At 46.0% G+C, this 26,813-nt stretch overlaps 1 protein-coding gene across 5 annotated transcripts in view; it reads left to right on the top strand.

Annotated features, from left to right (window-relative positions):
• The window catches only part of TANC2 (tetratricopeptide repeat, ankyrin repeat and coiled-coil containing 2), a 218,346-nt gene that overhangs the window by 144,956 nt on the left and 46,577 nt on the right, over positions 1 to 26,813 (top strand). For all 5 annotated transcript variants that reach the window (XM_086626755.1, XM_086626754.1, XM_086626758.1 and 2 more), the window contains 4 exons: positions 2,772 to 2,905; positions 14,035 to 14,266; positions 17,252 to 17,418; positions 19,623 to 20,230. In XM_086626755.1, the coding sequence (XP_086482881.1) occupies positions 2,772 to 2,905; positions 14,035 to 14,266; positions 17,252 to 17,418; positions 19,623 to 20,230 (1,141 nt within the window). The remainder of the gene's footprint in view (positions 1 to 2,771; positions 2,906 to 14,034; positions 14,267 to 17,251; positions 17,419 to 19,622; positions 20,231 to 26,813) is intronic.

Raw genomic sequence — 26,813 nt, 5'->3', positions numbered from 1 at the left:
AGTACAGCAGTACACAGATCTTCAAAAATCAGAGACCTTTTCCGTCAGCTTTTGTAACGGTTTTGGCTGAAAAGATCCTGTTCTTCTTCAGGCCCAAGAAATCATAGAACCATAGAATGGTTTGGGTTGGAAGGGACCTTAAAGATCACAGAGTTCCAGCCCCCCTGCCATGGACAGGGACACCTTCCACTACACCAGGTTGCCCAAAGCCTCATCCAACCTGGCCTTGAACACTGCCAGGGATGGGGCAGCCACAGCTTCTCTGGGCAACCTGTTCCAGTGCCTCAATGTAAAAAACTTCTTCCTTAGATCCCATCAAAATCTCCCCTCTGTCAGTTTAAAGCCATTGCCCCGTGTTCTGTCACTCCACACCCTTGTCCAAAGTCCCTCTCCAGCTTTCTCGTAGCCCCTTTAGGTACTGGAAGTTGCTGGAAGGTCTCCGCGGAGCCTTCGCTTCTCCAGGCTGAACAGCCCCAACTCTCTCAGCTTAGTCTTTGTTGCAAAGCAAAGGAAGCACCTGTCAGCAGTATTTATACTGCTCCTGTTCCAAATCTACTTTTTGAAGAGTCAAAGTAGTCTCTCTCTTAATTCTCCGAATTAAAAACATCGCGTTTTTTTTCTGATTGAAAAGACTCCAATTTTAATTGCCAATATTCTATTATTACAACTCCATGCTGTGCATTCTCCTTCCCTTATGGTTTGTTTATCTCTGTTTATCACGGTGTAAATGTTTAGGTTGGGTCACAAGCCCGTGTAGGCTCCACAGCCGGGACTGCTCTGCCTCTTGTGGTCCCATCCAATTCCCATCACTCTCTGCTGACATGTGTGCAGGTGGGGATGACAACATTTAAAAATCATTCAGCTCACAGTGAGTGAGTAAGACAGGACTGAAAATACTGGCTTAGGTACCTAAAGGTGTCTTTAAAGATCTAGGTCACTGTATCTCAGTGAAACTGTGGTTAAATCTGTTTGCTGGAATGCAGCACTCAGCCATGTCGAAATATCTGAAATGTCACCGACTGCTGGCATGTTGAATAGTGTCACTTGTCAGAGCTGAATGAACAATGCATAGTGAAAGGCAGGGCTTGTTTCTGTGTTTTAGCTGCAGCTCTGCAGTACACCAACTGTATGTCTCCCCAGTCTGCTTAGAGGGATTGTGGAGATGAAAGAGGCTGCTGTATTAACTGTTTGTGGACTCAAAGCCTGGCTGTTTCAAATAAGAAGGTGCCCTGTGTCTTTCATGCATGAAGGATGAAGATCCGTGGTCACCCCTAACGCGCCGTCGTTTAGTTCACACTCTGGTTTGTCCGTGAAGCTGGAGGCTGAACGAGTCCTCGGTGTCAGTTATTGGGATGGAGGCCTTCAGAATCAATCAACTAATTTGACTTTATCTCCTAAAGAGATCACAAGTCCTGGTCTAGCTATAGCAGATAATAATTACTCTCCAAGTTTCTTTGACTATTTTTTTCACATGCTGAAAAAAAAAATCTATTATGCTTGGTAAAATCTATGTTTATTAATAAATGCTAATCAGGTGAGCTGACTATACTACAGCAGTTGTGCTGTCAGCATTGGTGAACTGGCATAAATACAGCCTCATACGCTTAATTCCTGTCTCAGAAAAATAATACAGGTAAAGGTGGTGTTGCATGCTCAAAATCAAGACTGTGCATCATTGCTAACGCAGTCAGAGTTGAATTCTGCAGGCAGTAGTCGTCTTCCTTTGTTGTTTGCCATTAAATGGGTCATTGTTTGCATTGTGATTTCAAGTCAAGCTCAAGGAAGCGTTGCAGCCGTCCATCCAGGAACATCCTTTGCTGGTACAGACTGCACTTGAGAGGACTGTTGCTTTTAAAACATTCCTAAAATCAAGACATCAGCAATTAGACATCATCAAGTACTGCGTGTCTTAGTGTCACTCAGAACTACTCTGTATGAGTGCCTAGGAGTGAAAATAAGAGTGGTTTGCAAATGTTATCCACACAGGCCAGGTGAACGGACTCTTATAGCAATCCACTGGGAAAGCAAATTTCTGCTTTGTCAGGCACAAGAAACAGCTAAAACACAATAGAAAGCAGATAAACTTGACAGAGATGATTCCAGAATAATTCCAGAATCATTCATTATTTGCTTGCAAGCCTTTTCCAGATCCTGGTGCTACTCCTGCTTCTCTCCCTCTGATTGCATTAACGGGCTTCAGATGGATGCGTTAGCTGTGGCTCTCCATTTATTTATGTTGTAAAATAGGCACATAATTCAGAAAAATTGGCTGTCTCCACCGAAGAAGGACTCGGAACCAAATTATCCAGCGATTCTTCATAACGAGGGAAGATCTATGATCTATGATCTTCTGTGATTCTATGATTCTATGATCTGTTGGCAGAACTGCAGAGTAGGAGAGCACTGTGCAAAAACATACCAAACTGGAAGACAGAGCGTACCTTCAGGAGCGCACGATTCGCTCAATTATTGTGATTATTTTAAAGTCGACGGAATTAAAGTGGAGAAGATGAATATGACAAACTCAGTGCTTTATCTTAACGGTCCTTCCCAAAAGCGCTGCTTCCAAAAGAAGTTTCTTGGGGAGCCTCTAGCCTGGCTGGACGGTGTCACAGTCTGTTGCTGCCTGAAATCCTAAGCAGGGTATTTGTGGAAAGTATTTTAAGTGCCATGCGTGACCTGCTGGAAAAGAGCAGCTGCCTCGTCTGTAATAATAATAATGTCAGTCGTGCTTGTCCTGTAGCAGTTCATAACCTCTTTCCTTGGGACAGATGTGGATGCAAACCGAGAGCTGCCCTTAACCCAGCCGCCCTCTGCGCACTCATCCATCACCAGCGGGAGCTGCCCGGGGACTCCCGAAATGCGCCGGCGCCAGGAGGAGGCCATGCGGAGACTCGCGTCGCAGGTACGGAAACATTCGTCTCGGGATTTTTTTTTTTTTTTGATCCTTGGGAAAATGTCAGTTTTAATGGGACCTCTTGGAAGATTTCCTGCCTTACATCACTTGGTGTGCTGGAAAGCGTGTGCCTTCAGATCCTTACTGGGAGAGTCTAGAGAAAAACTTTTGGAACAAGTTTTATTACCCTAGGAAAGTTATTTCTGTAAAATGGAATTCCCATTACATCAAACACACTCCCCTTCTACTCTGAGAGTTTATCTTTCCCAGCCATCACCCTTTATCGTGACAAATGTTATGATATGATCTAGTTAGCAGAATAATTGTGATATTTCTTCAACAGTGGAAACAGAATTGTTTCGTTTTGAAAGGGGCAGGTGTCATATGGTGGGTGCAGGGACAGACTGGAGCGTTGCTGCGGTGCGCGCGCGCTTCGGCATGGCTTGGCAAAGTGGGGAGAATGGATCACAGCCTTTTGGGAGGTACACAAGTGGTCTGCTGCTGTGGCGAGAGTGGATTGTGTATAATGCTCTCACTTATGGCAGGTGAGATTTACAGCTTGAATTTTACTGTATTACTGAGATTTAGCCCTACTTTTGAGGTGGTGGGAAGGTGCCAGTATATTGCTTTGAAATCCGAGGAGCTTGCTCCTCCTACACCTTTTGAGAGGATGTGAGCTATTAATGCTTCCCTGTTGCCTGCTCCCACTTTGGAGGGGAAAATATCAAGCAAAGTCTTTGTTCTAAATCATTACCAGGACATGTTTTGCTTGGCTTTTTGTGCCAGATACGGTCTTGTCTTGTCTGCTTTTCTGCTGCACTCGGATGACAAGGCAGAGAGCGTGTAATATCTACATAAATAAATATTAGGACTTGATATTCTCCTCTTCCACGTGGAGTTCTTGAAAGGAATGCAATGGGCCGGTCTGCTTTTTTTCAGGATGCATTAGTCATCATATTCCTTGCAAATCTTAGGCATTACAGACTACCAGAAGGGCCTGTAAAGTGTGCTGTCTCTGCTTGAAATACCTCATCTGTCTTGACTTTCTTCCCCTGAGTGCTTAAGTAATCCTGCTGGATACGTAATTGATAAATGGATACGGTTTTAGCTTCAGTTCCCCCATGAAAAAGGTAAGGGATATGAGTCTTTCAAACAGTGTGTCACATCCAGTGCATGGATCATGCACTGAAGCTTTTTTTGCATCTCTGATCACTGGAGAAAAGAGCAAGAAACAATCTTTATAGCTAAAAAAACCCAGTAAAAATAGGTTGTTATCCCTGGCTGCAGACCCCTTCAGGAAAGAGTTTTAAAGCCCTGCACATCCCATAGCCAAATTTTTTTTTGCGAAACAAATCCTTTGTTTTACTGTCAGAACATAACAAATGAGTCAGGAAGATGTACTGCCTCTTGTGCTAGCAGCAGGATTACGGAGATTTAGTACGATTGTTAATCTCCCAATAAATCTCGACTCCTGTAAATGTGGGCAGATTCCACAAATAACCGTCACCGGCTTCCAAATGTTAAGCCTTCATGACAAGATCAATGCCAAGGCTGATGAGTTGACCTTAGAGTACTTGGAATCGCTTCTCCTACCCGAATAGCTGACACAGCATGAGAAACTTCGGAAAAGCTCCATAATGTTTAGCAAACAGTTCCTGGGATGAGTCAGAGCAGCAGCGGCACAGCTTGATTCAGCAGCCGGAGACCTTGGGTCTGTTCCCAGCTTCGCCGTTAGCCTTGTTGGGATCCTTGGAGACCAGCAGCTCATCTGCCTGCCTCCGTTTCCCTGCCTGTTAAAAGAAAAGGGATCAGTGCAGATAATGCTCCTTGGATGTCTCATGATGGAAGGCATACGTAACGAGGTGTTCATTTGGTTTTCTCGGTTCGGAACAGGAGTTGTTTTCCAGGCGGTGCTGCCGTGCGCGCCTGGATGAAGCCGTGCGTTGAAATGAGGCACGTGCTTCAATCCTGATTCAGAGCTTCATTTCTGACCACAAAGAGAATTTCTTCTGAAAGTGTAGGAGGGTTTTTTTTGTTCGATTGATTTTTTTTGTTTGTTTGATTTATTTTGTTTGAGCTCCATGTTCCTGCTGATGGTTCTTTATCATAAACAACAATTCTGGTTTTATTGCATCAGAGCCTTTTCCAGAACTGCTGTGCAGCACGCTACAAACAGTAAGTTTGATAGATTATCAAGGCTCAGGAAGGGAAATAAAGGCAAATAAAATGGTTTAGGATGTTTGTCAAAGTGATAGCTGGAAGTCGTGTGCCTCGTGCACTCTTAGTAACCTCCTGAGTAGCACAACTCAGCATCACCGCTGATGAATACTTGCTGTCAACAGCAGATAAATTGATTTGCTTGGGAAGAGCCATGCCGTGTGATGTCCTCCTAGATAAAACAAACACTGACTATTCCACCCCAGCTGTGGTTTTTGAAGTCTCTGAGTGACACTGGGAGAAAAAGGATTACTGACCTGGCAACAGAATTGAAAATCCATTAAAATAACAGTGTTGAGCTCTTTGTTCTGTGCGTGATCACCTCATTCAGAAGCTCAATCACATGTGTCTAACTGGCCTTTGAGAGATGGTGAGAATTTGTTGTTCATAAGAGCCTTTGAAGATGCTGCACTCTTGAACAGAGCGAATACACTGAATGTCTTGGTAGACAATAGTAAAAATAGTTGGTAAAAATAATGTAGTTGTCTAATTGATGCCATGTTCTCCAGCAGGCACTCTTGGGGATGGTTTAGGAAAACCCTTCACATAGGTAAGCTAAAGGCTGTCCGAAGTCTAATCTAAAAAAGAAAAGAAGAAGAAAAAAAAAGTGGAATGTCCTTTGGCAGGAGGAAGGGAGAGAAGAGCAGCATATTCTTCTATCAGTAGCCATGGAATGAAAATCAGTTGCTGATGCCCTACTTAAAACAGTTTTTGTTCAACTGGCTGGAGAAGAAAGAGCCGAAGGAACTGAGGGAAAGACTGACCTGTAGGTTAATCTGGTTGGAAAAGTATTTCTTGGACGTGTGTTTTATGGTTGTGTTAAGACTAGAGTCGGAATTAAAGTAGGGAAGAAAGTGTTGACAGTGATGGACAACCACAATTGTCAGGAATATTTTAGGATTCGAAACATATGTGAGGAGCTAGATAAAGCTACCTGCAGATGTTCCACATGTTCCACCTCTGCTTACACTGAGCAGAGCAGGATGTTCTTAGATTGTGCTGTGGTCATTGTGCTAGAGAAACGCAGCTCATTATGAAAGTGCATTAATAATAAATCAACAGGCTTAAGTGATAGTTGGCACAGGCTCCAGAACGCTGGTGGGAAGCACGCCGTCCCTCTCACCCACTCCGTTCCTTCTGAAAATGTCACTTAGCCCAAAACTCAGAAGTTGTGTGTTCATGATGACAGAAATGAAAGGTGAACAGTTGCTTTTCCTCCTCTGGATTATTCAGGATTGTACTTTTCTGCCTGTTTTTCATGCAGTAAGTTCTTGGGGGCAAGGGCTTCTTTTAGCTCTTGTTGTCAGAGATGAGCAAAATGAGCAAATCATTAATTTTAGAAATAAATAACAGAAGACCACCTAGCAGGAGCTCTGCTTGGTCCTGCCATGCTGGAAAAGAGCACTATTCGGTTGTATTCTTGGGGAGCAATTTGAAGTCATCCATGATTTCTAGTTCAGTGTTCATCAGCAAACTAATGGAGAAGAAAAATGCTTAGAAATGAGGCAATTTAGAAAACCAGGACCAGGTGTGATTTTTATCCTCAAAAACTGTGCCAGGAAAACTGTATCCTATAGTTTGGGAGTTAGATCTGAAGTTATCCTCACCGGTGGGTCCTAGGAGGGGAAAAACATCAAAAACAGAGGGCAGAATTCCCTTCCTCCCAGACCCTGGTGGCAGCTGTTGAGGTTTCTCATGTCTCTGTCCCTCTCCTTGGTCAGAAGTTGAGCCTCCTGCTACACGAGCGGGAAGGGTTGGGTACTTCTCAGGGTTTGCAGTAGTTTCTTCTGAAAGAATGAGAAAACAAGGAGCTTAAAATTGAGATTCCTCTGTTAGTTTTGTCATTTCTCTTCCCAACAGGCTGTCTCACTCAGGTTTTGGAAATGGAAGCAGAGTGATTCTGTCTTGGGAGATTAGTGGAGAAAATGCTGGAAGTACAATAATGCCTTTGTATAACTTACCTGGGGCATCACCCCCCCCTGCTCTGACTGTTCCCTCCCAGCTCCTAGTGATCGTTTTGGATGTGTTGAGGGAGGATATTTTTAAAAGGGAAAGTTCAAAGTCTTGCTGTCCCAGCAGGGTGGTTCAGGGTTGCCATTGGCATTGTGTTGAGGGCTCTTAGTTAGACGGGCATCAAGAAGCGTGCCAGGAAACTTGAGGCATCAAGAAGTAAATGCCTGGCCTTCCATTTCCTTGCAAGGAAAATTTTAAGTATATGGCAATGTTACCAGCTTCTTAGCAGAGATTTCTGAGAATCAGTTTCCTAATTTTAAAGAGAACTGAGCTGGCACAAGCCCCTTTCTCCACTTTCACTCACGGGCCTCTCCTGCCTCCGAGGAGGAGCGGAGGCAGTGGCTGCTGATGGGCTTCTCACCGGTCATGGTGAGGAGTGTGGGGACACGTGTCAGACTCCAGCTCTTGGCAGTGGAATTCGGAATGATCCTTGCAGGGGAAGTTTTTCTGCAGCTTTTCTCCCATCCCCTCTCTCAGTAGGGTTTGTACCGTAGGACGGAGTAGAGAGACTTGCAGGGAAGGAGGACACGAGAGCTTGTCTTGCCAGATCTGGCAAACCCTCAAAAGTCATGAATTAAAACTACTCACGTTGCAACACCCATCTCGACACTTGCAAATAAAACATAAGCATTTCTGCCAAAACTGTGCCGTTAGTCTTTTGTTTTAATATATATATGCATGTATTATGGAAATCAGTTTGCAGGATTGCTGAGTTTATTTCCAGTCTGCCCTCCAACAGCGAGCAGGCTGCCAGGGTTTCCTGCAGTGCCAACGAGCCAAGCTAGACTTGGCTCCTGCGCTGCCATCGATGCCTACCCGCTTTCCTGGTGAGCCACTGGATACGGAGCTTCCTAGATCTGTTGAACCCAACAATCTACTGTTGTTTCGTGTTTGTAAACATATTTCCTGATGCCACGGAATGACTGTAAGGTGAAACTGGAAAAAAACAACTCGTGAAGATGAGCAGTAAGGTTTTTAAACCTAAGATCCCACAGAAAAAGCACCACTCTGCACCTCTCCCGTGTTGTGCTGTGTTTTTTCTTCCTTACCTTTTGTTTGATCTTTCATCCATTAAAATACTTCTCGACTTTACTTCCTCTGGCCAGGGTTGGTGAGTGACCATGGCTAAGTCACCACGTGGCTGTCCCTGCAGTGCCACCTTTCCGTCTCCAAACGATGCTGGACAGTGTATGACACGGCTCTCAGCTGGAGCATGACCTTAGAATCACACAGTCGTTCAGGTTGGAGAAGACCCTTGAGATCATCGTGTCCAACCGTTAACCCAGCACTGCCACGTCCATCACTAAACCACGTCCCTCAGTGCCACGTCTGTTAAATACCACCAGGGATGGTGACTCAACCTGGCTTGTCCAGCGCTGGTCCTGCGCTTCAGAAAAACGAAATGAGAGGCTTTCCCACCCACCCCGGCCTGTGCTGAAAAATGCTGCCCCACAAATGCATGTCCTGGGTGACCTTTGCCTTTCAGCAAGGGGCACCAGTGCCATGCAGAGGTACTGTAGCCCAAGGTAGATCGATTCAACTCAAAGGAAGAAGCCTGAACTGTGTCCCCTCTGGTTAATGTCACCTTCCCCATTTTCCCTGAAGGTTTTATCCTTTACTCGCAGGGGGTTTTTAATGGATTGGCTGCACAGTTTTAAATAACCCATTGAGCATCTCTATTCTTTGGGTTCCTGGATGCTGTGGGGTTGCTTGTGGTAGCAGCACTTAAACAAATGGAGCTGAAAGCCAGCTCGGCTGCGTTAATGGGTCATACCCTGCGTCGAGCAGCTGGTGGAGGAGCTGTACGTCCGTCGCATTAGCGCACTCCACTGATGCTGAGCACGGCTGGTGGCTTCAGAGGCCCTTCTCCCCGTCCTCCAAGCCACAAGCCAAAGCGTCGTCGTCATTGCTGCAGGCAGATGAAGAGAAAGGCAGTGCTCCTACCTTACACAGAGGTGGAGGGACTCGTTCCTTCTGAGCCTTGGTGCCCTGCGACACTAATGAGTTTCAGAGGGCATTTGCTGGCACACTCGGCGGTGTGAAAGTAACGAACGTCCCCAGTAAACATCACCCCGTGGTGCACGGTCGTGTGCAACGGGTGAAATACAGCAGTGCCCATTCCCGTTGGCGTTATTACAACCAACGTTACGCCTGGCAAGTGGCGTTTTGACAGGGAAAAGCGTTGCACTGGATCGATCGGAAGCTATTTTGTAGGGGTCAAAAAAAGATGAGTCTTACTAGGTGCAGGAATACAGTCAAAATACAACGTTGAAGCTCTTCAAGAGCACCGGAGGAAGCGGGGTGTTGCTGGGAGCTCCGGGGTGAGGGAGGTTGGTCCTTCCAGGGCTTTGGCAGGATGGCCTCCCTGCACGACACGCTTCCAGAAGGAAGACAAGACACATCACAGCAGAGGCGTGATGTCAAAGGGATGCTTCTTAAACGGAGGATATTCTTTTTCACAAATAGTGCTGGAGAGCTGCTTAAAATTGGCCTGTCCTATTAAGTAAAAATAACTGATTTCCCTTGAGCCATCTTCAGCCCCTCTTTCTCCTTTGATCTTCGCTCCGTCCTTCCAGTCTTTCTCATATTGCTGTTACCTCCTGCCTCTCCTGACATGTCATCTTCTCCCCTTCTCTCTCTTTTCTATTCCCCCTTCACAATTCAGTCTCTTCTCTCCCTCTGTACTTTATAGGTGATACAGAATCTCTTTTCTACCTTGTTTCTTTCCATGCCTTGTGCCCTTTCTGGCCTCTTCCTCCTGCTGCATTCGTGCAGCTCTTCCCTTCTTCCTCTGGCATTTTCCATTTTCCTTGGAATAGCTGTTCTGCTTTTAACATGCACGTGTCTGCCTTTTTCTTCCAGCAGCTTTTCCTCGATCCTGACCTATATGAGGAAATCTCCCTTTTTTTTCTGATTTCATGGAATTCTTCCATGTCTTCTCAGCTGAGCCCAAGCCAAGTGAAATCAGTAGCTTGGCCTTGGAGACCTGGAGCGCGGTTTGCATGGTCATGATTTAGAAATGTGTTTTGGTGTGGGGAGGAGAACTGCAGGAAAGATGGATGGTGTCTTCATGTCCAGATGGGACACTGCAGACAAGTCCTGCAGCCAAGAAAAGGGGAGATGAAGGAGTGAACCCAAATGGAAGGACAGCAGAAGGGGTTGGTAGGGATGATGAAGGCTAACGTGAGGCTGGATCAAGGGAGAGATGGAGGTGATTGTGGCAGAAAGGAGAGAGTGGGATGGCTGGTGTTGGAAAGGTTGGGAGAAGAGACTCCTGAAGACCTACTGGATTTTTAACAGCTAAAGAGAGATGAGTAATGTCTTTCATAATTCTGCTTCAGCAGTTAAGATGAAATTTGTGTCGTTTCTGAGTAAATAAGAGTTTTGGTGCTCCTTGACCCCACATCAGGGGGAGAATGGGGTCGTGTTGAACATTGGCCATGGTCTGTTACAGGAGTGCTCTGCCTTCGCTGCATCTGGTGTTTCTCAAGCTGTATAACACATAATTCACATTTAAAAAATCTGGCTACCAAAAAGCTCATGATAAACGTACTACTTTGGTGTGTAGCCAGCTAGACTCTCCAAATCGTTTGAGGAGAGGAGGTAATCATTGGAAGTAAAATATGCATCATACAAGTGTGAATTATTTTGAAGCTCCCTTTCAAGCAAGAAAGGAAATTATGCAAGTTTGTAACTTTTGGCATTTGATATTTAACATGAACAACATAATGCCGTGGTTTCTCGACATAGAGTCACTCGACTTGTTGAAATTGCATTCTCAGCCCATACAAAAATGACACAAACAGGTATTTTGAAGAGTTCTCTTGATTTAGGTTGTACTTTTCCCATCCTCTGTTGCAATCCACTCCTCTTGCATTAGGGTTGCTTACAGGTGTTGTATACTTAACATTTGCAATCCAGTGATTTAATAATCAAACTTCAGAGCAAGGAATTTTTCAGCTTCCAACTTTGTAAACATCATTTAACAAGCCTGATAGCTGAAATAAAGGTTTGAAAGTTTTGGAAGTCCAATTTAGTGATTATAGCGTTTAGTGCTATGTGCTGGCAAAGTTCAAATTGAAACTATGATTAGAAAAATTATACCTTAAATTGTGTCAGACAAAAATAAGTGTTTACTGACAACAGCATCCCAGGCATGCCCATACCTTTGGAAGAGCGTGCTGTTCCCTGGCGATTTCATTTATTGAAACCCAGCTTCTAGATAAAATTAAAGGTTTAATTCAAGGATTTTGTTTATGATGAGAGGTGGTTGGAACTTTTTCAAGCAGTTTTTAAAGGAAAGTAGTTCAATCTATGGGAAATTTAAGCTTTTATTGAGAGCACAGCTTTTTCAATGAAAAGGTCATTTCTGGGCTATACGAGTTCTTTTTTTTCTTGGATATTCTTCTTGGCTTATCCAGTCAAGCAGAAGGAGAAGAGACTAATAACACCCCAGGATTACAACTAGCATTTGGAGTGGTCATTTCAGATGCAGAGCAAGGTCTGGAGATGGTCTCCCGTATCTTACAAGAGAATCCTAAGCAGTGGAGGTGGTAATCCATCCCTCTGGCTGGATCCTTGAGCCGTTAATAAAGTATATAAAGTGAAATAATTAGAAAGAGACCTTCCTCAGAGCATTAGTGGCCAGGTATTAAAGGTGTTCACCTAATACGAGGGAGAAAGAACTGGGTTTGAAAGTGTTTGGGGATGAGCCCCATCCACACCAACCACACCTTGGTTGTCCTGAGGTTGGTTCCATTCACTTTTCACGTTAACTCTGGTCTCATTCTTAAGGGTGGAACAGAAAAAAAGGCTTTGAAACCTTATAAAGTTTTACAGGATGAGAAGACTGTTTCCCTCCCAACTCTGGTTGTGTGAGTGAGGAGCTTGGTTTCTAGCACCAGGCTCAGCTTGCAGCACTGGCTTTTGGCAGTCTCTCTTTTGATTTGAAGATAGAGAAAATGTCATGGAGAAGAAATAACATCAAAATGAAATTTTGGCGCAGTTGCATTTCTGAGAACATCATAATGCCTTTCCTTTGGTTGCCTTTCCAAAATCCTCACTGCTTACTGGTTGAGCTTCAGATCCACCTATTAAGCATTACATTTATCCCACTGTGTAAGACTTAGTCAGTATACCTGTAAATCCAGCACATGGATCAAGGATGTACATGAAGGGGCTTAAATTAATTGAGTTGCAACCATCCCAATATGTAGCAGTGACCGTTCCCTTCATGGGTACCGCTTATATCCCCTTTTCCATCATGTGGCTCTTTAGATTCCTGGAAGAAGTGAATTTGCCTCTCTTAAAAAGGAGACTTTATTTTTGTGTCTGCACACCTATCGTGTAGGATGTGAGCTCTGCGTACAGTAATTTGGCTTCTGTTACTGGGAACCTGATACCAGGGGACGGCCGCTTAAGAACTTTATGCTGTGGAATCCACAAGTTATAATCCCCAAATAAATAGGATTGTTGAAAAGGAATCACTGCCTTTATTGTTACTTTACCCAGTGCTATTCTCGAAGGGAATACATTACATTTTAACTGGCTGGTAGGAAAAATTCTGTTAGGAATTTGAAGGTATCCATTAAAACTTAAGCACATGTATTAGGGCTCGATGCTTGCAATAACAGCCTAGCTTTATCGTCGCTGGACGCATCGCACCTCATTGTGACTGTGGAGGGAAATTATTGCATTATACCCCATTGGTAATTTCATATATTTCAATTTAAAATGAAAAGCCAGTGCTGAGCCAGCAGCGTGCGAGGACCCCAGAGCCTGACGTGTCCGTTTCCCGGTGCCGTCCCTCGCGGCGGCAGAGCTCAGAGCCTGGGCACGCTCAGAAATGTGGTTTATTTTGCAAAATTTATACGCTGTGCTACAGCGCTCCAGGGCAATGATGGGTTTCGTACCAAACTGATCCCACCTGCCTGGCCGGGGAATTTCTGGGTACTATCGATGACATTTGAAGAGAAAACCTGGTGAACAGGAGCTGGAGAAAAGCTGTTTGACCTGGCAGAGGCTGGCACCAAAGGGCCAGGCAGTGTGCCAGGAGGCTGGTGCCAGCGAGGGAGCAGGAGGAGCCGGTGGCTGGAGCGGTACTGGAGCCGCCTGCCGAGCGCTTTGCCAGCAGAGAAGGGTTTTTGTGGACCTTTTTATATATTGCAAAAGAAACCAGGAAAGTTGGCAGATAGGACTGCGAAAATGCCACTGGTTTTCTGCTTATTGTAATAAGTGGGCAGAATTTAGTGGGTTCTAGCAGGGTTTGAAGAGCTGGGAAAATCAGGGGACTGGGGAAAAGAGGAAGATTTCCTTTTTTTAAAAAAATTGAGTTGATTTTCTGAATGAAGAGCAGGATCACGGTGGATGAGTAATGTCTAGTAACCCTGACGTTCCCCCTCCGGTCGCAGGAATCTGTTTGCAGGTGCTGCCTTGCTGTGAGGTACCCAGCTAGTGCTCGCTGCCTGCTCCTACAGAGCTTGACATTCGAAAACAGCGAACAAAAAATAAGTTCAAGAAAACAAATCACAAGTTATTACTGGCATCAAGTCCTTAAACGGAGCTGGGAGCACAATCCTATCGCTCCCTGCTCGGCGCGGTGCGTCGGAAATGTCAGTTGCTGTCGGTGTCTGTCTTTGTGAGCAGCTACAGCTTAATTTCATTTATTCCTCGAGTGGCAGGTCCAGTCATTTTTCAGGATCAGTGCCTGTTTTTACCAACTGATGTGTCTGGATTCTTGTCACGGGTAGTTAACACTTGGTACTCTTAAATCCTTCGCCTGCCGGAGCGCATCAAACTCACCAAACAAAAAACCGCTGCGTTTCCCAACTTACCCGACTCCCATCTGATGCAGATGCCTTTTTTTTTTTTTTTTTTTTTTTTTTTTGTTCTTTTTCCCTCTTTGCCAGGTCGTCGCCTATCACTACTGCCAGGCTGACAACGCCTACACCTGCCTGGTGCCCGAGTTCGTGCACAACGTGGCCGCGCTGCTCTGCCGCTCGCCGCAGTTCGGCGCCTACAGGGAGCAGCTGCTGCGCGAGCCGCACCTGCAGAGCATGCTCAGCCTGCGCTCCTGCGTGCAGGACCCCATGGCCTCCTTCCGCCGGGGAGTCCTGGAGCCCCTGGAAAATCTGCACAAAGGTATCGTGACGGCGCTCCCTGCGCTTTCCCGGAGCTCCCGCGCGCCCTTTTTTATTGTGTTTGTAGTTGCATCGGGGCTCTTAAAGCGATGGATGGATCCCTCTGCGTCGCATCTGGAGAGCTGCAGGGAAGAGGTGGGGTCTGGAGAAGCTGAGACTATGCCGTGGTGCTTGTTGGGGAGCGAGGGGTTAACCACCCCTCTCCTCTTGATGGGCGCTTAAGGCTCATAGATGACAGCTTGTGCTTGGCTTTCTTTTTTCTTGCTTTCTTCCATGTTCCTCAAGGTTCTGAAGGTGAAAATGAGCAACAGTTTCCACACACAGCTCTGCTTGGCAGTATGTTCTGATTTATTTGTTTAGAGGGTGAATGTTTCTCCCTTTCCCTACCATTATTTGGTGGGTGAATATTTTTCCCTTTCCCTGCCATTGTTTAGTGGGCTTTTGAGAATTTGGAGCTTTCACCAAAAGTCTATAGATACCCCGTGTAGAGCTTCTAGGGCGACTGGTAAGAAGCCTTATCCTGATGGACTTCAGGGCTTTTTCTAATGCAGCATCGGGTTTGTCTCCTTTTCTTTCTTCCCTCTGCAAGATATAACTAATTCATTGTGACAATCACTAAGATCTTCGCTCGTTACCATGAAAGCTGTCAGAGCGTTGCAGAGTTCAGGACTCTGTTGTCCTGCAAAACGGCGTTCATCAAAATGCCGTGCTGCAAGTTGGCTGCAAAAATACTTCAGGTAATTTTCTGTTACCACCCTACATAGGGCAGTGTTGGAGCCAACGGGAAGTACATGCAGCTCCTACCGGATTCAAAGCTCTGTTGATCAAATCAGCTCTTCAAAATGCAGCGTCCAAACCCTGAGCAGCAGCGCCTGGTTCCACCAGGCACCACGAACACGCAGCGCCAGCGCAGCTCGACTGCCGTCGACTTTCCTGGCATGGAGAAATGTCACCGTAGGAGTAGTGTGGCTACTCTTTCCTACCAACGCTTCTGGCAAAAAAAAAAAAAAGAAAATACAGTTAGAAACCACTGCTGTAAAGGAGAATAATTTGTGGTTATTACAGTAACTCCTTGTGAGGTGTTCCAGCTATTGAGTTCAGAACATTTCGGAGGATGCTTGTTTTTTTGCCAAGCAGGTTGACCCCCATCTGGTCCTTTGTTCTGGGAGGGTGGAAAAATTTTATATAAAAACTTTTTTTTTCCCCTCTTGGGCTCTGCACTCAACACAGCTCCAGTGGAGCCAATGATCAGGACTCCCATCTTTCAACCGTGCTTGTCCAGAGTGCTGGCAAGCTCGTTTGCACCAAGTGTTTTGTAAATGAACAGTGTCTGGAAATTGGTTTTAAAATATATAACATTTAAGGCTCTGTAAATATATCAGCAGGTCTTTTACAAGGTGCTGTTGAAGCTTTAATGCTACTGGGACAAAATCATTGCACAGTCGTTAATGGTGAATGTCACTGAGAAAGTTAGATTCATGATTCTCAAATACATATTTTTTTTTAATCTCAAGGAACCTAAATAATATATAGGAGAACAAAGTTCTGATTCTTCCACCACTCTCTGCTTTCTCCTCTCTCCGTCAGGCTTTATGAGAAACATGAGATGTGGGTATAAAACTCAGGCACTATATTCACTTCAAGATTTCAGAGAGTCGGAAAGTGTATTTTCTAGTGCACCCAATAATCCTACTGAGAAGTTAACTGAAAAAGGATCTGTGGTAGTTCTAGTGCAAAATATGTGGCATTTTGTAAATGGATATGAGCAGTATGGGAGGAGGTGAATGCAGCTTGGTAACATAAAGCAAGGGCGAGGTGGGATGTCGATGCAGGACAGCACCCAACACGAGGTGTTTACACGTTTCTGTTCTCCCAGGAACGACACAGAGACGGCTTACGTCATCGATGAACATTTTGTGCTGGGTTTTTATAGCAAATTTCCTGGTGCAATTTAAAGTCAAAGAGAAAAGCTCACCTGCTCTTGGGAGTACTGAGCCTTTTGGTAGCAGGATTTACCCGTAGTACTTCACAAAGGAGAGCAAACTTTATACGGAATATTAAGCAAGATTACCTTTGAGAAGATACCACTTGAGCTTAAGATGCAAGTCAGAAAGAGTCTATATCATTAGTTACAAAGCTATACTCAGCTCTCAGCATCTGACATAGAAACATTGACTTCATTATCTACATGGATTTGGTTACTGTAATCACGAGCAGCAAAAAAATCCTGTTTAAAAAGTCCATGATTTCCTTTTTGTAGGATCTTTTCTATTCATCCCAACTCATTGATAATTTTGGGTACAGATCCTTTACAAACCTGGAAGATCAGAGTCATTTTAACAGTCTCTGCTGAACGGAGGATGGAACCTCCAAAACGTTGAATGACCTTCCCCATGTGTGCAGACTGCTGGTTTCCTCTCCTCAGATAATGGTTTTGCCTGTGAATCAGATGTGCTTTGGGTTCAAAACACTTCAGTTGGTGAAGAAGCTGATGCCCAAAGTGCAGATTGCAAAATTGGAAAGATCTAGAGGTGTTGGGAGATGAACGTCTTGGTGAACCTTCATTTAGGAGTTGTAAAAATTAAGACAGGCTGACCTCAGAGTGAGAGATTAATATCAAAATGATAGAGAACTGCCAATAATGTGTTTATTAAAACTTATCAGAAAGATACTGATTAGCATCAAATAACACCAGACTTTGTGAAAGAGATAATTTTTAAAAAGAGGACTAGCTATTTTATCTGTGGGATCTCATAGTTGTGTACGTCGTAGCTAGAATACGTATTTTGTAAGAATTTAAATTGTGTATGTGTGGGACTACCTAATATGAAATTAATGTATCATAAGAAAGGTGCTGCTGCTGTGTCTTTTTTCTTCTTTAGCAATATCTGATGATGCTTTAAAACACTGTAGTAACTTGGCTGTACATTATAGCTGTGTGTCTGACCTTTCAAATAAATGCTCTTTCTTTTTCTCCTTCTCTCAGAGAGGAAGATCCCTGATGAAGATTTCATCATATTAATTGATGGTTTAAATGAGGCTGAATTTCACAAGCCGGATTACGGAGACACCATAGTATCATTCCTGAGCAAAATGATTGGAAAATTCCCTTCCTGGCTGAAGCTGGTAGTGACGGTCAGGACAAGTCTACAGGTACGCTGAGACCAAGAATTGTGATAAACTATGTCATTGTCACGATGGGCTTTGATAAAGAAGATCTTAGTGGACATCTGGATTTGCCTAAGGCCCTTTATTTCGGGTTATTCTTTTTGCTTTTTTCTACTTGGATTTACATTGATCTCCCCAAACTCACTGCAGTGTTGCAGCGATCTAATCCAGCATCACCTACTCGTGTCAATAAATGCTCATCAGCAAATAGTGTAGTTCATTTGAGTGAGACAGCTCGCAAGCCAAGGGGCCACTTACTCACCAAGCGTACGAGAGGGTAGGGCCTGATGTCCGTCAGCCTGTGCTGCTTGAGAACATCTCCCCCTCCATGTGGAAGGGTGAAGGAGTGCAGATCTTCAATCTTCATACTCCTTCTGTGCTGTCTAGAGTGTGAGAGTGTGATCGTTTCAGTCTGGAGGAGTCAATGTCAGAGCAAGACACTACTCAACTCAGTGAAGAGTATCTTGAGCAGCTGCTGAAGCTCTGAGCTGAATGTTGTTTGGGTTATTGTTAAGTATTTTTATTTTAATTTACAGCTGGGCAGGTTCTTACCTTCAGCCTGTCCTTAGCTACTCATCACCACTCTCTTGGCATAAGGATTAAGCTGACCTCAGTTTGTTGGCTCAACTGCTCATCTGAACGGAACAAGCTGTGACCAAACACAGGGACCCAGTTAGGAGAGATCTGCCCTTTCAACTGTTTCACAGCAGAACTGGTTGATTTGCAGCATTTGAGGGTTCTGAGGCACTGGACCAGGTTGCCCAGAGAAGCTGTGGCTGCCCCATCCCTGGAAGTGTTCAAGGCCAGGTTGGATGGCGCTTTGAGCAAATTGGTGTAGTGGAGGGTGTCCCTGCCCATGGCAGAGGGGTTGGAACTGGGTGATCTTTGAGGTCCCTTCCAACCCAAACCATTCTGTGATTCTGTGATCACTTGTGGGAACATTCACACCGAGTGTCGGAGCCAGGAGCCCAGAGGAGACAGATGTCGGAGGGACGGGACACGCGTTTGGGAGCCAGCTCAGAGCTGCTCTTCAACTGAACCAGCTGCTCCGGGCAGGAAGTCATGTCTGCAGCTCTACCTTTCTCATTTTTTCATCGTTAGCCGTTTTTTCATTAGCGCAGAGCTGCGCAGTTCGTTTTTACTGAGCTCCATTAAGCGTTTTTATTGAGATTTGCTAATATTTACTGAGATCTGCAGGTTGCTTTGCTGTGGTCCTCCTGGCAGGGCGCTGAGCTGGTTCCAGCTCCACCGAGGGCAGCCAGCTGCTGCACGCTGCCGTGGTGGCTGGGAACGGCAGCTGCTCCCCAGGACACCAGGAGAGCACAGGCTATCTGCTGCTTTGTGCTGCAGTTCCTTTTTTTGCTCGGTAATGGAGTAGATTAAACATCACTTGGACGGGGTCTTTTTGTAATTGTAGGTAAATTGCATCCCTGTGACTTGGATTCCTCATTTAATTCGGGCTTTCGCAGCCCTGCGGTTTTCACTGCAAGCTTTCGTTTTGCGCTGTGCTCACCCTCTCGATGTTTTTGGAGAATTGATGGCTTCTCCTGCAGCTGCCGTGTCCAGCTCCATTGCATCATTTCTCCCTGCGTCGCAGCGACTGAGAGCCCATGACGCAAGAATTCCTTTGGAAAGGCTCTTGATGATCTTTGCTTTGTGTTGCAAGAGCATCATCAGTGAGCTCAGCAGACGAGAGTCCCTGGCCACAGTGTCCTGCAGCAGACAGACGTGTTTATTTTGCACTGGAAAATACTCACTATTATCTGTCCCGATGTTTCCGTGCGTTTCCCTGTTCATAGCAGCTGTGTGATCCAGGAGCACACTCCTGGGGAGCTCCTTAGCTCAGCTGCAGCAAAATTTCTTCTGGCTTCAGATCTGTCATCTGGTTGGGGTAGGGTAGGCATAGCGAGAGCACTGCTCTGTGTGAATTTTCCAGCCCTTTCCATGGATGCAGTGTTAGGAACAGCGTCCTTCATTTTTATTTCAGTTATGTTTCGCACGCAACCTGCTTGATTATAGATGAGATGGGGAGGTCCTGAGGGCACAAACTGCCACCTCGTGTGCTCTCCCTGATGGAAGAGGTCTTAAAGGAGTCTCAAAGGTGCTATTGTAATATAAATTAAGTTTACTTAATGAATAATAAACACTGCCAGCTTGAGTATCCTTTTTCTTTCTTTCTTTCTTTGCAGGAAATAATTAAGCTGTTGCCCTTCCACAGAATATTTTTGGATAGACTGGAAGAGAACGAAGCCATAGACCAGGACCTGCAGGCGTATATCCTTCATCGGATACACAGCAGCTCGGAGATCCAGAACAACATCTCGCTCAACGGCAAAATGGACAACACGACGTTCGGCAAACTCAGTTCTCACCTCAAGACCTTGAGCCAAGGGTCCTACCTGTACCTAAAACTCACTTTTGATCTCATAGAGAAAGGATACTTAGTACTAAAAAGCTCCAGCTACAAAGTAGTCCCAGTGTCTCTGTCAGAAGTTTACCTGTTGCAGTGCAATATGAAGTTCCCAACGCAGTCTTCCTTTGATCGGGTCATGCCTCTCTTGAATGTGGCAGTGGCATCTCTGCATCCATTAACAGATGAACATATTTTTCAGGCCATCAATGCAGGTAACATTGAGGGCACTTTGGAGTGGGATGACTTTCAGCAGAGGATGGAGAACCTTTCTATGTTTCTTATCAAACGTAGAGATATGACACGAATGTTTGTTCATCCCTCTTTCCGAGAATGGCTTATTTGGAGAGAAGAAGGTGAAAAGACCAAGTTTCTCTGTGACCCTAGGTAAGCAAACGCTCTGAGAAATCAGAGCGTACAAATGTGTTCCTCTCGTACTGTTAGCTGAATCATTTCATTTTGTGAGGTTGCACATGGATGCGTCTTACCCGACTTTGTGCTCCGTAGATCTCTACGTCTGTACTAGTCACCTTAGATCTTTATGTTGTTCCTGGAAAGAAATAAGCACCCTCTGGGCACACAACTGATCCAAGAAACCTAATAGTTGTCTTCAGAATGAAATCAGCTGTTTCTCGGAAGGCCCCGTGTTGACCAGCTCCTGTGCAGGCATCACCGGGGATGTCTGCGTTTCGGCAGGTTGCTCCTGCCAGCTCAGTCTGGAGGAGGGGAACCATCCTCCTTTTCTCCAATGATGCCAAAACCACATGAAGTAGAGGATAAGGAGGTGAAGGATGAACAGCGTGGATACGTCCTTTGTAGTTGGCTTCTTTTTGAAGTTGTGTTCCTTGTAGTCCTACTAAATGTCTTTTAAAAAGCAAAATAAGGAACAGAATCAGACTAGCAATTTTGGACAGTAAATGCATCTGTAATCTCCATCCTGATAGCAGCTGAGTTTCCTGGCTTAGCTCATGGAACAGAATTTAATCATGGTTAGATTTATATTCTCTAAACTCAGTGATGGCTGTTAACAACGTTATCTTTGTTTCTACTGAAGAGTGGAAACAGACACTCTGACTGTAATTCCAGTAGTTTATCCTCATAAGCTTTGCTCCATTTGGCCTGCCCGTTTCTTAAAATATGATTATAAAAATGAGAAACACTCAGATTCAAGGTTGTGTCAGTGCGTCTCCCAGATGGTGTGGTCAGTCTGAAGAAAATACGATGGTATCTGCTGGGACTGCGTACCCACCTGGCTGATGGAAGCAGCTATAGCTGTTAGAGTGTCGGAGTAATTTACCACTTGAAGTTTTGTGGTAAACAGGCTGCAGTAGCAAAATACTATATGGCTCCTCCCAACGGGCATCTTCTCTGTTTTAGTAGGTTCTGCACAACGGTCCTGTCAAGCCAACCCTTTGCAAAGCACCTGGCAGCAGCAGGTGGCTTCGTGTCCACCACTGTTAGTTATTGAATACCCTTCCTCGGAGTCGTTAAGCGCGTGTCACTGCGAAACGCTTCTCCACCCTCTTTGCAATGCCCATGCGGCACTTATCCCTACGGAGCTGAGGGTTTGCTCCCTCCCAGTCACTCCCACCCAGCGCTACGGGTTTTGGCTGGCCCCTGTGGTTCTGGCTGCCCTGGCTGTAGGAGAGCTCGTTGTACGCTGGGCAAGGGACAGGCAGCCAGCACGCCTGGCGTGTACTGCTAATCACACGGCACGTGCCGTAACGAACCATAATGAGAGCAACTTGGAAAAATCCCTGCTTTCCTTTGTTACCGTGAAAGGGAAATGAAGGTGGAGGGTGCTTGCGTGGTGGGCGAGACGCCTGCGCGCGGTGGGTGCTGCGTGCGGGAGGGATGTCGGTCCCTGGGTAGCGCGGGGGTGTCGGTCCTCTGGGTCCTGAAATACTCCTCCCCGTTCTCGCAGAGATGGGGCAGGGCGTTCTCAGAATACCAGATTCGGGATGAAACTGGAATGTGCTGCGTTTTCAGGTGGTTTGGTGACCAGATGTGAGCACAAAGGCACAGATCGGCCCGTACGCGCTCGACAAGTCACTGGCGACGTGGCGGGTCTCTGCTGGGGGTTCAGGTTTGGTGCTGCCTTTCGTGAGCATCACGAGGGCGTTGCGCAGCCCTCGAGACCGTTCAGGAGACTTTCAGGCATCGCTTTTCATCCCGAATATGCCATTTCACATGATAAACTAACGGAGGCTTCAAAGCGTGTGGAGGACGTTCATGCTCTTTGCAAGTAGGGAATCCCTGAAGATCTGACCCGACTCAGCTCCTCACCACTGCTGAAGAAGTTACAGTGCATGTAACGGGCTCCCACTGCCTTGAGTGTGAGTCCATACGTACTGGAGGACTAATAAATATCTCTAATGTATAATGGACACTAATTGCATTATACTCTGATGGTAGATAATGAAACAGGATACATTTCAGCGATTAATAGAGAGGACCCCTGAGATTCAGCTATTGTGCTCCTCAAAATCCTCCTGTCCAGCGCTTGGGGAGGAGCTAATACTGAGATGTTGAGCTCAGAGCATGGTAAACCCTTAGCAACAATTAAGATAAGTAATGATTTTTCATTTTATTTCTTCTAAAAGAAGCGCAGCTTGTCACTGCCAGAGCTCGTAGGAGTAGCCTGTGAAAATCTGCCCGCGTCTCGTGTGTTCCCCACCAGTTTGATTTCCTTCTGCTCGCTTGGGAATGGAGAAGACGTGGCAACTGCGTAGACCGTTCCCGAAGTTCTTCGGTGCTGCAGAAACGCGCCGTTAACGTGAAGCTTGTTGACCTCGCCGTGTCGATACATAGTCAGATTGCTGAGGATGATTTTTTTTTTCCCCGGGTGAAGAGCTTGGAAGTGAAACGTGGTTTTGCAGATCTGCTTTTAATGGACTGACCCTGACAGAGCGTCCAGGTGCGAGGACATGACGAAGGAAATCAGGATAATGGGCCTCGTGTCCGTGGCACTGCAGCTGGGGTAATCTTCCTCGTTTCATTAATGAGAGTGAGTTCCCGTGTTCTTGGAAGCACAAAAGAGAGGGGAGAGGAAGAACGCAATGTCAGGAAATTATCACGTTTTTCTACGTTTTTAAGATAAACAGCAAATCTCCAGCCTCCAGATTTTTAAGTTGGCTCATTGAGATGCCAACGCTCCTCTCCGAGCACTCTCCGTGCGTTCGCTGTCCAAAGCAAAGGCCAGTTGACGTCGAAGGGGAAGGCGGGGGCTGCAGGCTGTCCCGCGGGGGAACCCCCCTGGTGTCCACTGTTGGTTCGTAACAAGGCACCAAAACCACGTTTGTCAGAGCGTTTAACCCGCATTGCAGTAATGGCCTCCCCAGCCTGTCACTGCGACGCTGTTAAGCAAGTGTCTTAGTTGACAAAAAACATAAAACGTTTTAGGGAAAGCCTCAATCCTTTGTGACTGGTGCACGGAGAAAGTGGTTATTATTGCACGTTCACTCTTACGCTTGTATTTCTTAACCTAAATTCAGCTGTAATGCTGTGCTGTTCTCTGCCTAGACTTAATCAGAAACTTCCATGCAATTATTTTCCGTGCTTTTCAACGCTAATAAAATGTTTTTAGCTCTGTGCTGCCGCTGAAGGGGCTGCGAGAGAGACAGAAATGAAGTGATTTGCCCTGGCAAGGCAATAAGAGAGCTGTAGGCAGAGAGGGACCCCAGAAGTGAAATTACTTTATCCAGATTTAAGTATCAACATCTGAGTTGCTTGTCTAGACTTGCTTTATAGTCAGAGGAGAGAAATAAGAATGATTCATTTCAGCATGAGCTAAAAGGCTAAAACAGGTCAGATGAAGAGTGCCTGGGAAGCATCTCCTCCTTTTGATTTTTGAAGGGAGCTCGTGGGGACGGGCTCACCAGGAGATGTCTTCAGTATTGACAAGTAAAACTGGATGAGCTCTTGCGGCCCAGAAGGCCAACCGCGTCCTGGGCTGCATCAAGAGGAGCGTGGCCAGCAGGTCGAGGGAGGTGATTCTCCCCCTCTACTCTGCCCTCGTGAGACCTCACTTGGAGTATTGCGTCCAGTTCTGGAGTCCCCAACATAAGAAGGACATGGACCAGTTGGAGAGGGTCCAGAGGAGGGCCACGAAGATGATAAGAGGGCTGGAGCACCTTTCCTATGAGGACAGGCTGAAAGAGTTGGGGCTGTTCAGCCTGGAGAAGAGGAGGCTCCGGGGTGACCTTATAGCGGTCTTCCAGTACCTCAAGGGGGCCTACAAGAAAGATGGGGAGAGGCTGTTCAGGAGGGCCTGTTGTGATAGGACAAGGGGTAATGGTTTTAAAATAGAGGGAGGTAGATTCAGGTTGGATATTAGGAAAAAATTTTTTACCATGAGAGTTGTAGAACGCTGGAACAGGTTGCCCAGAGAGGTGGTGGATGCTCCATCCCTGGAGACGTTCAAGGCCCGGTTGGATGAGGCCCTGAGCAACCTGATCTAGTTGGAGATATCCCTGTTCCTTGCAGGGGGGTTGGACTAGATGACCTTTGAAGGTCCCTTCCAGCCCTAACGATTCTATGATTCTATGAGAGGAATCCGGCTGCTCTTCTAACCAATACATGGGGTTTTGAGGCAGATTCACAGATTTTCTTTTCTTGTACAGGAAAACTAAGGAAGGAAAAAGATACCCTCTATGCTGTTGGCGCATATGACTGTCATAATTTGGGCTTTTGCTTCTCAGGGTGGCACTGGACCACCCAGCGTTGTGGATGCTGGTGGTATGTCCCCTACTGCCACCGCTCGGCCTGGAGCAGGGTAGACACAGGGTTTTTGTCTGCACTGCTCGGGGAACTTGCCAGCGTCCGTGGGACCGTAGCAAAATGGAGCAACAAAACTAGTGAAGGGTTTAGAGAACTTGTCCTATGAGGAGCGGCTGAGGGAGCTGGGACTGGTCAGTCTGGAGAAGAGGAGGCTCAGGGGGACCTTATCGCTCTCTACAATTACCTGAAAGGAAGTTGTAGGGAGATGGGGGTCGGTCTCTTCTCCCATGTTATGAATGACAGGACAAGAAGGAATGGCCTCAAGTTGCACCAGGGAAAATTTAGGTTAGATATCAGGAAAAATTTCTTTACAGAGAGGGTTGTGAGGTATTGGAACAGGCTGCCAGGGAGGTGGTGGAGTCCCCATCCCTGGAGGTGTTTAAAAACCATGTGGATTTGGTGTTGAGGAACATGGTTTAGGGACCCTGACAGTGCAGGGTGAACAGTTGGACTCGATGATCTTGAAGGTCTCTTCCAACCAGATGATTCTATGATTCTATGATTTAGATCTTCACCTCAAGCCCTTCACCTCTGCCTTGAATTCGTCTCACCTAATTTTAGATGCTTGCAATCCACGTGTCTGTTCCTTGGGCAGCCACTCTGATCTCCTTTAATACTTGGAGCAATTCACCTGGCCTGTGTTAGCTGTTGACTTGGATGAGCCAAATGCCACAGCCCGTCCCCTCCACTGCCTGGAGGGCAGCCCAGGGCAACTCGCTCAGCCGTGGACATGCTGCTTCCAGGGAGGTGACCAGCACCGGGATGGAACTTGGAGAAGACGGGAAGCTGCAGAGGTGGTGCGTTCGGTGTAGACTTGCTTCTGCTTGGTGAGCTCTGGAAGCTCATTCATTCCATAAGAAGAGCGAGAGCGGTGAGGACAGGAATCACCAGCGTGACGATGGAGGAGAGTGTCCTGGTAGAGAACTTTGGAAGAGTGTTGTGCTGCGTATAGGATGTTTTCACTGCGTGGGGATGCAGAGCTGTCCTCATGGGCGCTGCAGATGCGGTGTTAGTCTGAAATCCCGAACATCGGTGGCCGGGTTTGCAGAAGAGCTGAATGCTCAGGTATGGAGAGGGACCCGGGAGGCATTTGGTGCATCTCAGAATCAAGGTGCTGGTGCCTTGTTCAGCGTTGGCACCACTGGGCTGATCTGGCTCTGGAGCCCAAGCTTGGAAATACTGCGTGAGGAATCGATACTCCGCAACAGATGTTCTCTCCAGCGCACCCAGACTTTATCAAGCAGCTCCTGCTCGTTGACTTCATTAGAAGATACCTAATAATCACGGATATCACGAAAAAAAAAATATCAAGAAGTACTGTTGCCTCCATTGTTGAGGTTGAGAACATCTGATCTCTTCCTTCCTCTTCCACATGCAGGGACCAGCCCTGTCCATGTCCCTGAAGCCCAGATGAAGGGCTGGATCAGCGTGCAGAGCGATCCAAACAGAAGTGTGCGTCTCTGCCAACGCGCCGAGTTGCCATGGTTTCTGGCCGAGCTGTCTTTTAATACAATCCAGTGTAGGTATTGAACATTTTCCCTTTTCTCTCAGGAGACATGCTGCAAGTGGAGAATTTTTCTATCCCAAATCGATGTTTTTGTACATTTACCCAGCAAAACGATAGAGTGTATACATTAGAAAAATATAAGGGGTTTGGGGTTTTTTTGCATTTTGATGCAACACTTAATCTGATTGGCAAATAACAATCCCCAGTCAAAAGATAATTAATTTAGAAAGTTTGAAGGAAAGGAATTTGGTGAAAGTGGTATTTATAAAAATTCAGGGATACAACAAACAACTTAAAATGGGGGGTGGGTGCTTATATTACGCATTAGTTTCTTAAAAATTATCCACAGTTGGTTCCTTCGTACATAGGTCACTTTGTCATTACGATGCATGGACGAGTTGACTTTCTTCCTCTTTTAAGATTCTGAAAAGCTCTTAAAATAAGCTCTGCTTTATTGTTAGCCGAAATGCTCAAGTATTCACCAAAACTCAGGCCATGCCTGCAGGGTTTTCTCCGCGTTCATGCGGGATGGCTTTTACTCCGCGACGCAAAGGCGCTGTTTGGATTCAAGCTGAGGCAAAACAACAGGTTTAGGATTTGTTTGAATCCTGTGTGTTGTACTTAGGCAGAAAATGAAAAATAACACCGTGCCCGCTGGCACCTTGCGAGGACGGGGGTGAAAGA

Source organism: Tauraco erythrolophus, chromosome 25 (genome assembly GCF_009769465.1).
Source record: "Tauraco erythrolophus isolate bTauEry1 chromosome 25, bTauEry1.pri, whole genome shotgun sequence".
In the NCBI taxonomy this organism is placed as follows: Eukaryota; Metazoa; Chordata; class Aves; order Musophagiformes; family Musophagidae; genus Tauraco; species Tauraco erythrolophus.
This window is presented reverse-complemented; position numbering and strand designations above follow the sequence as displayed.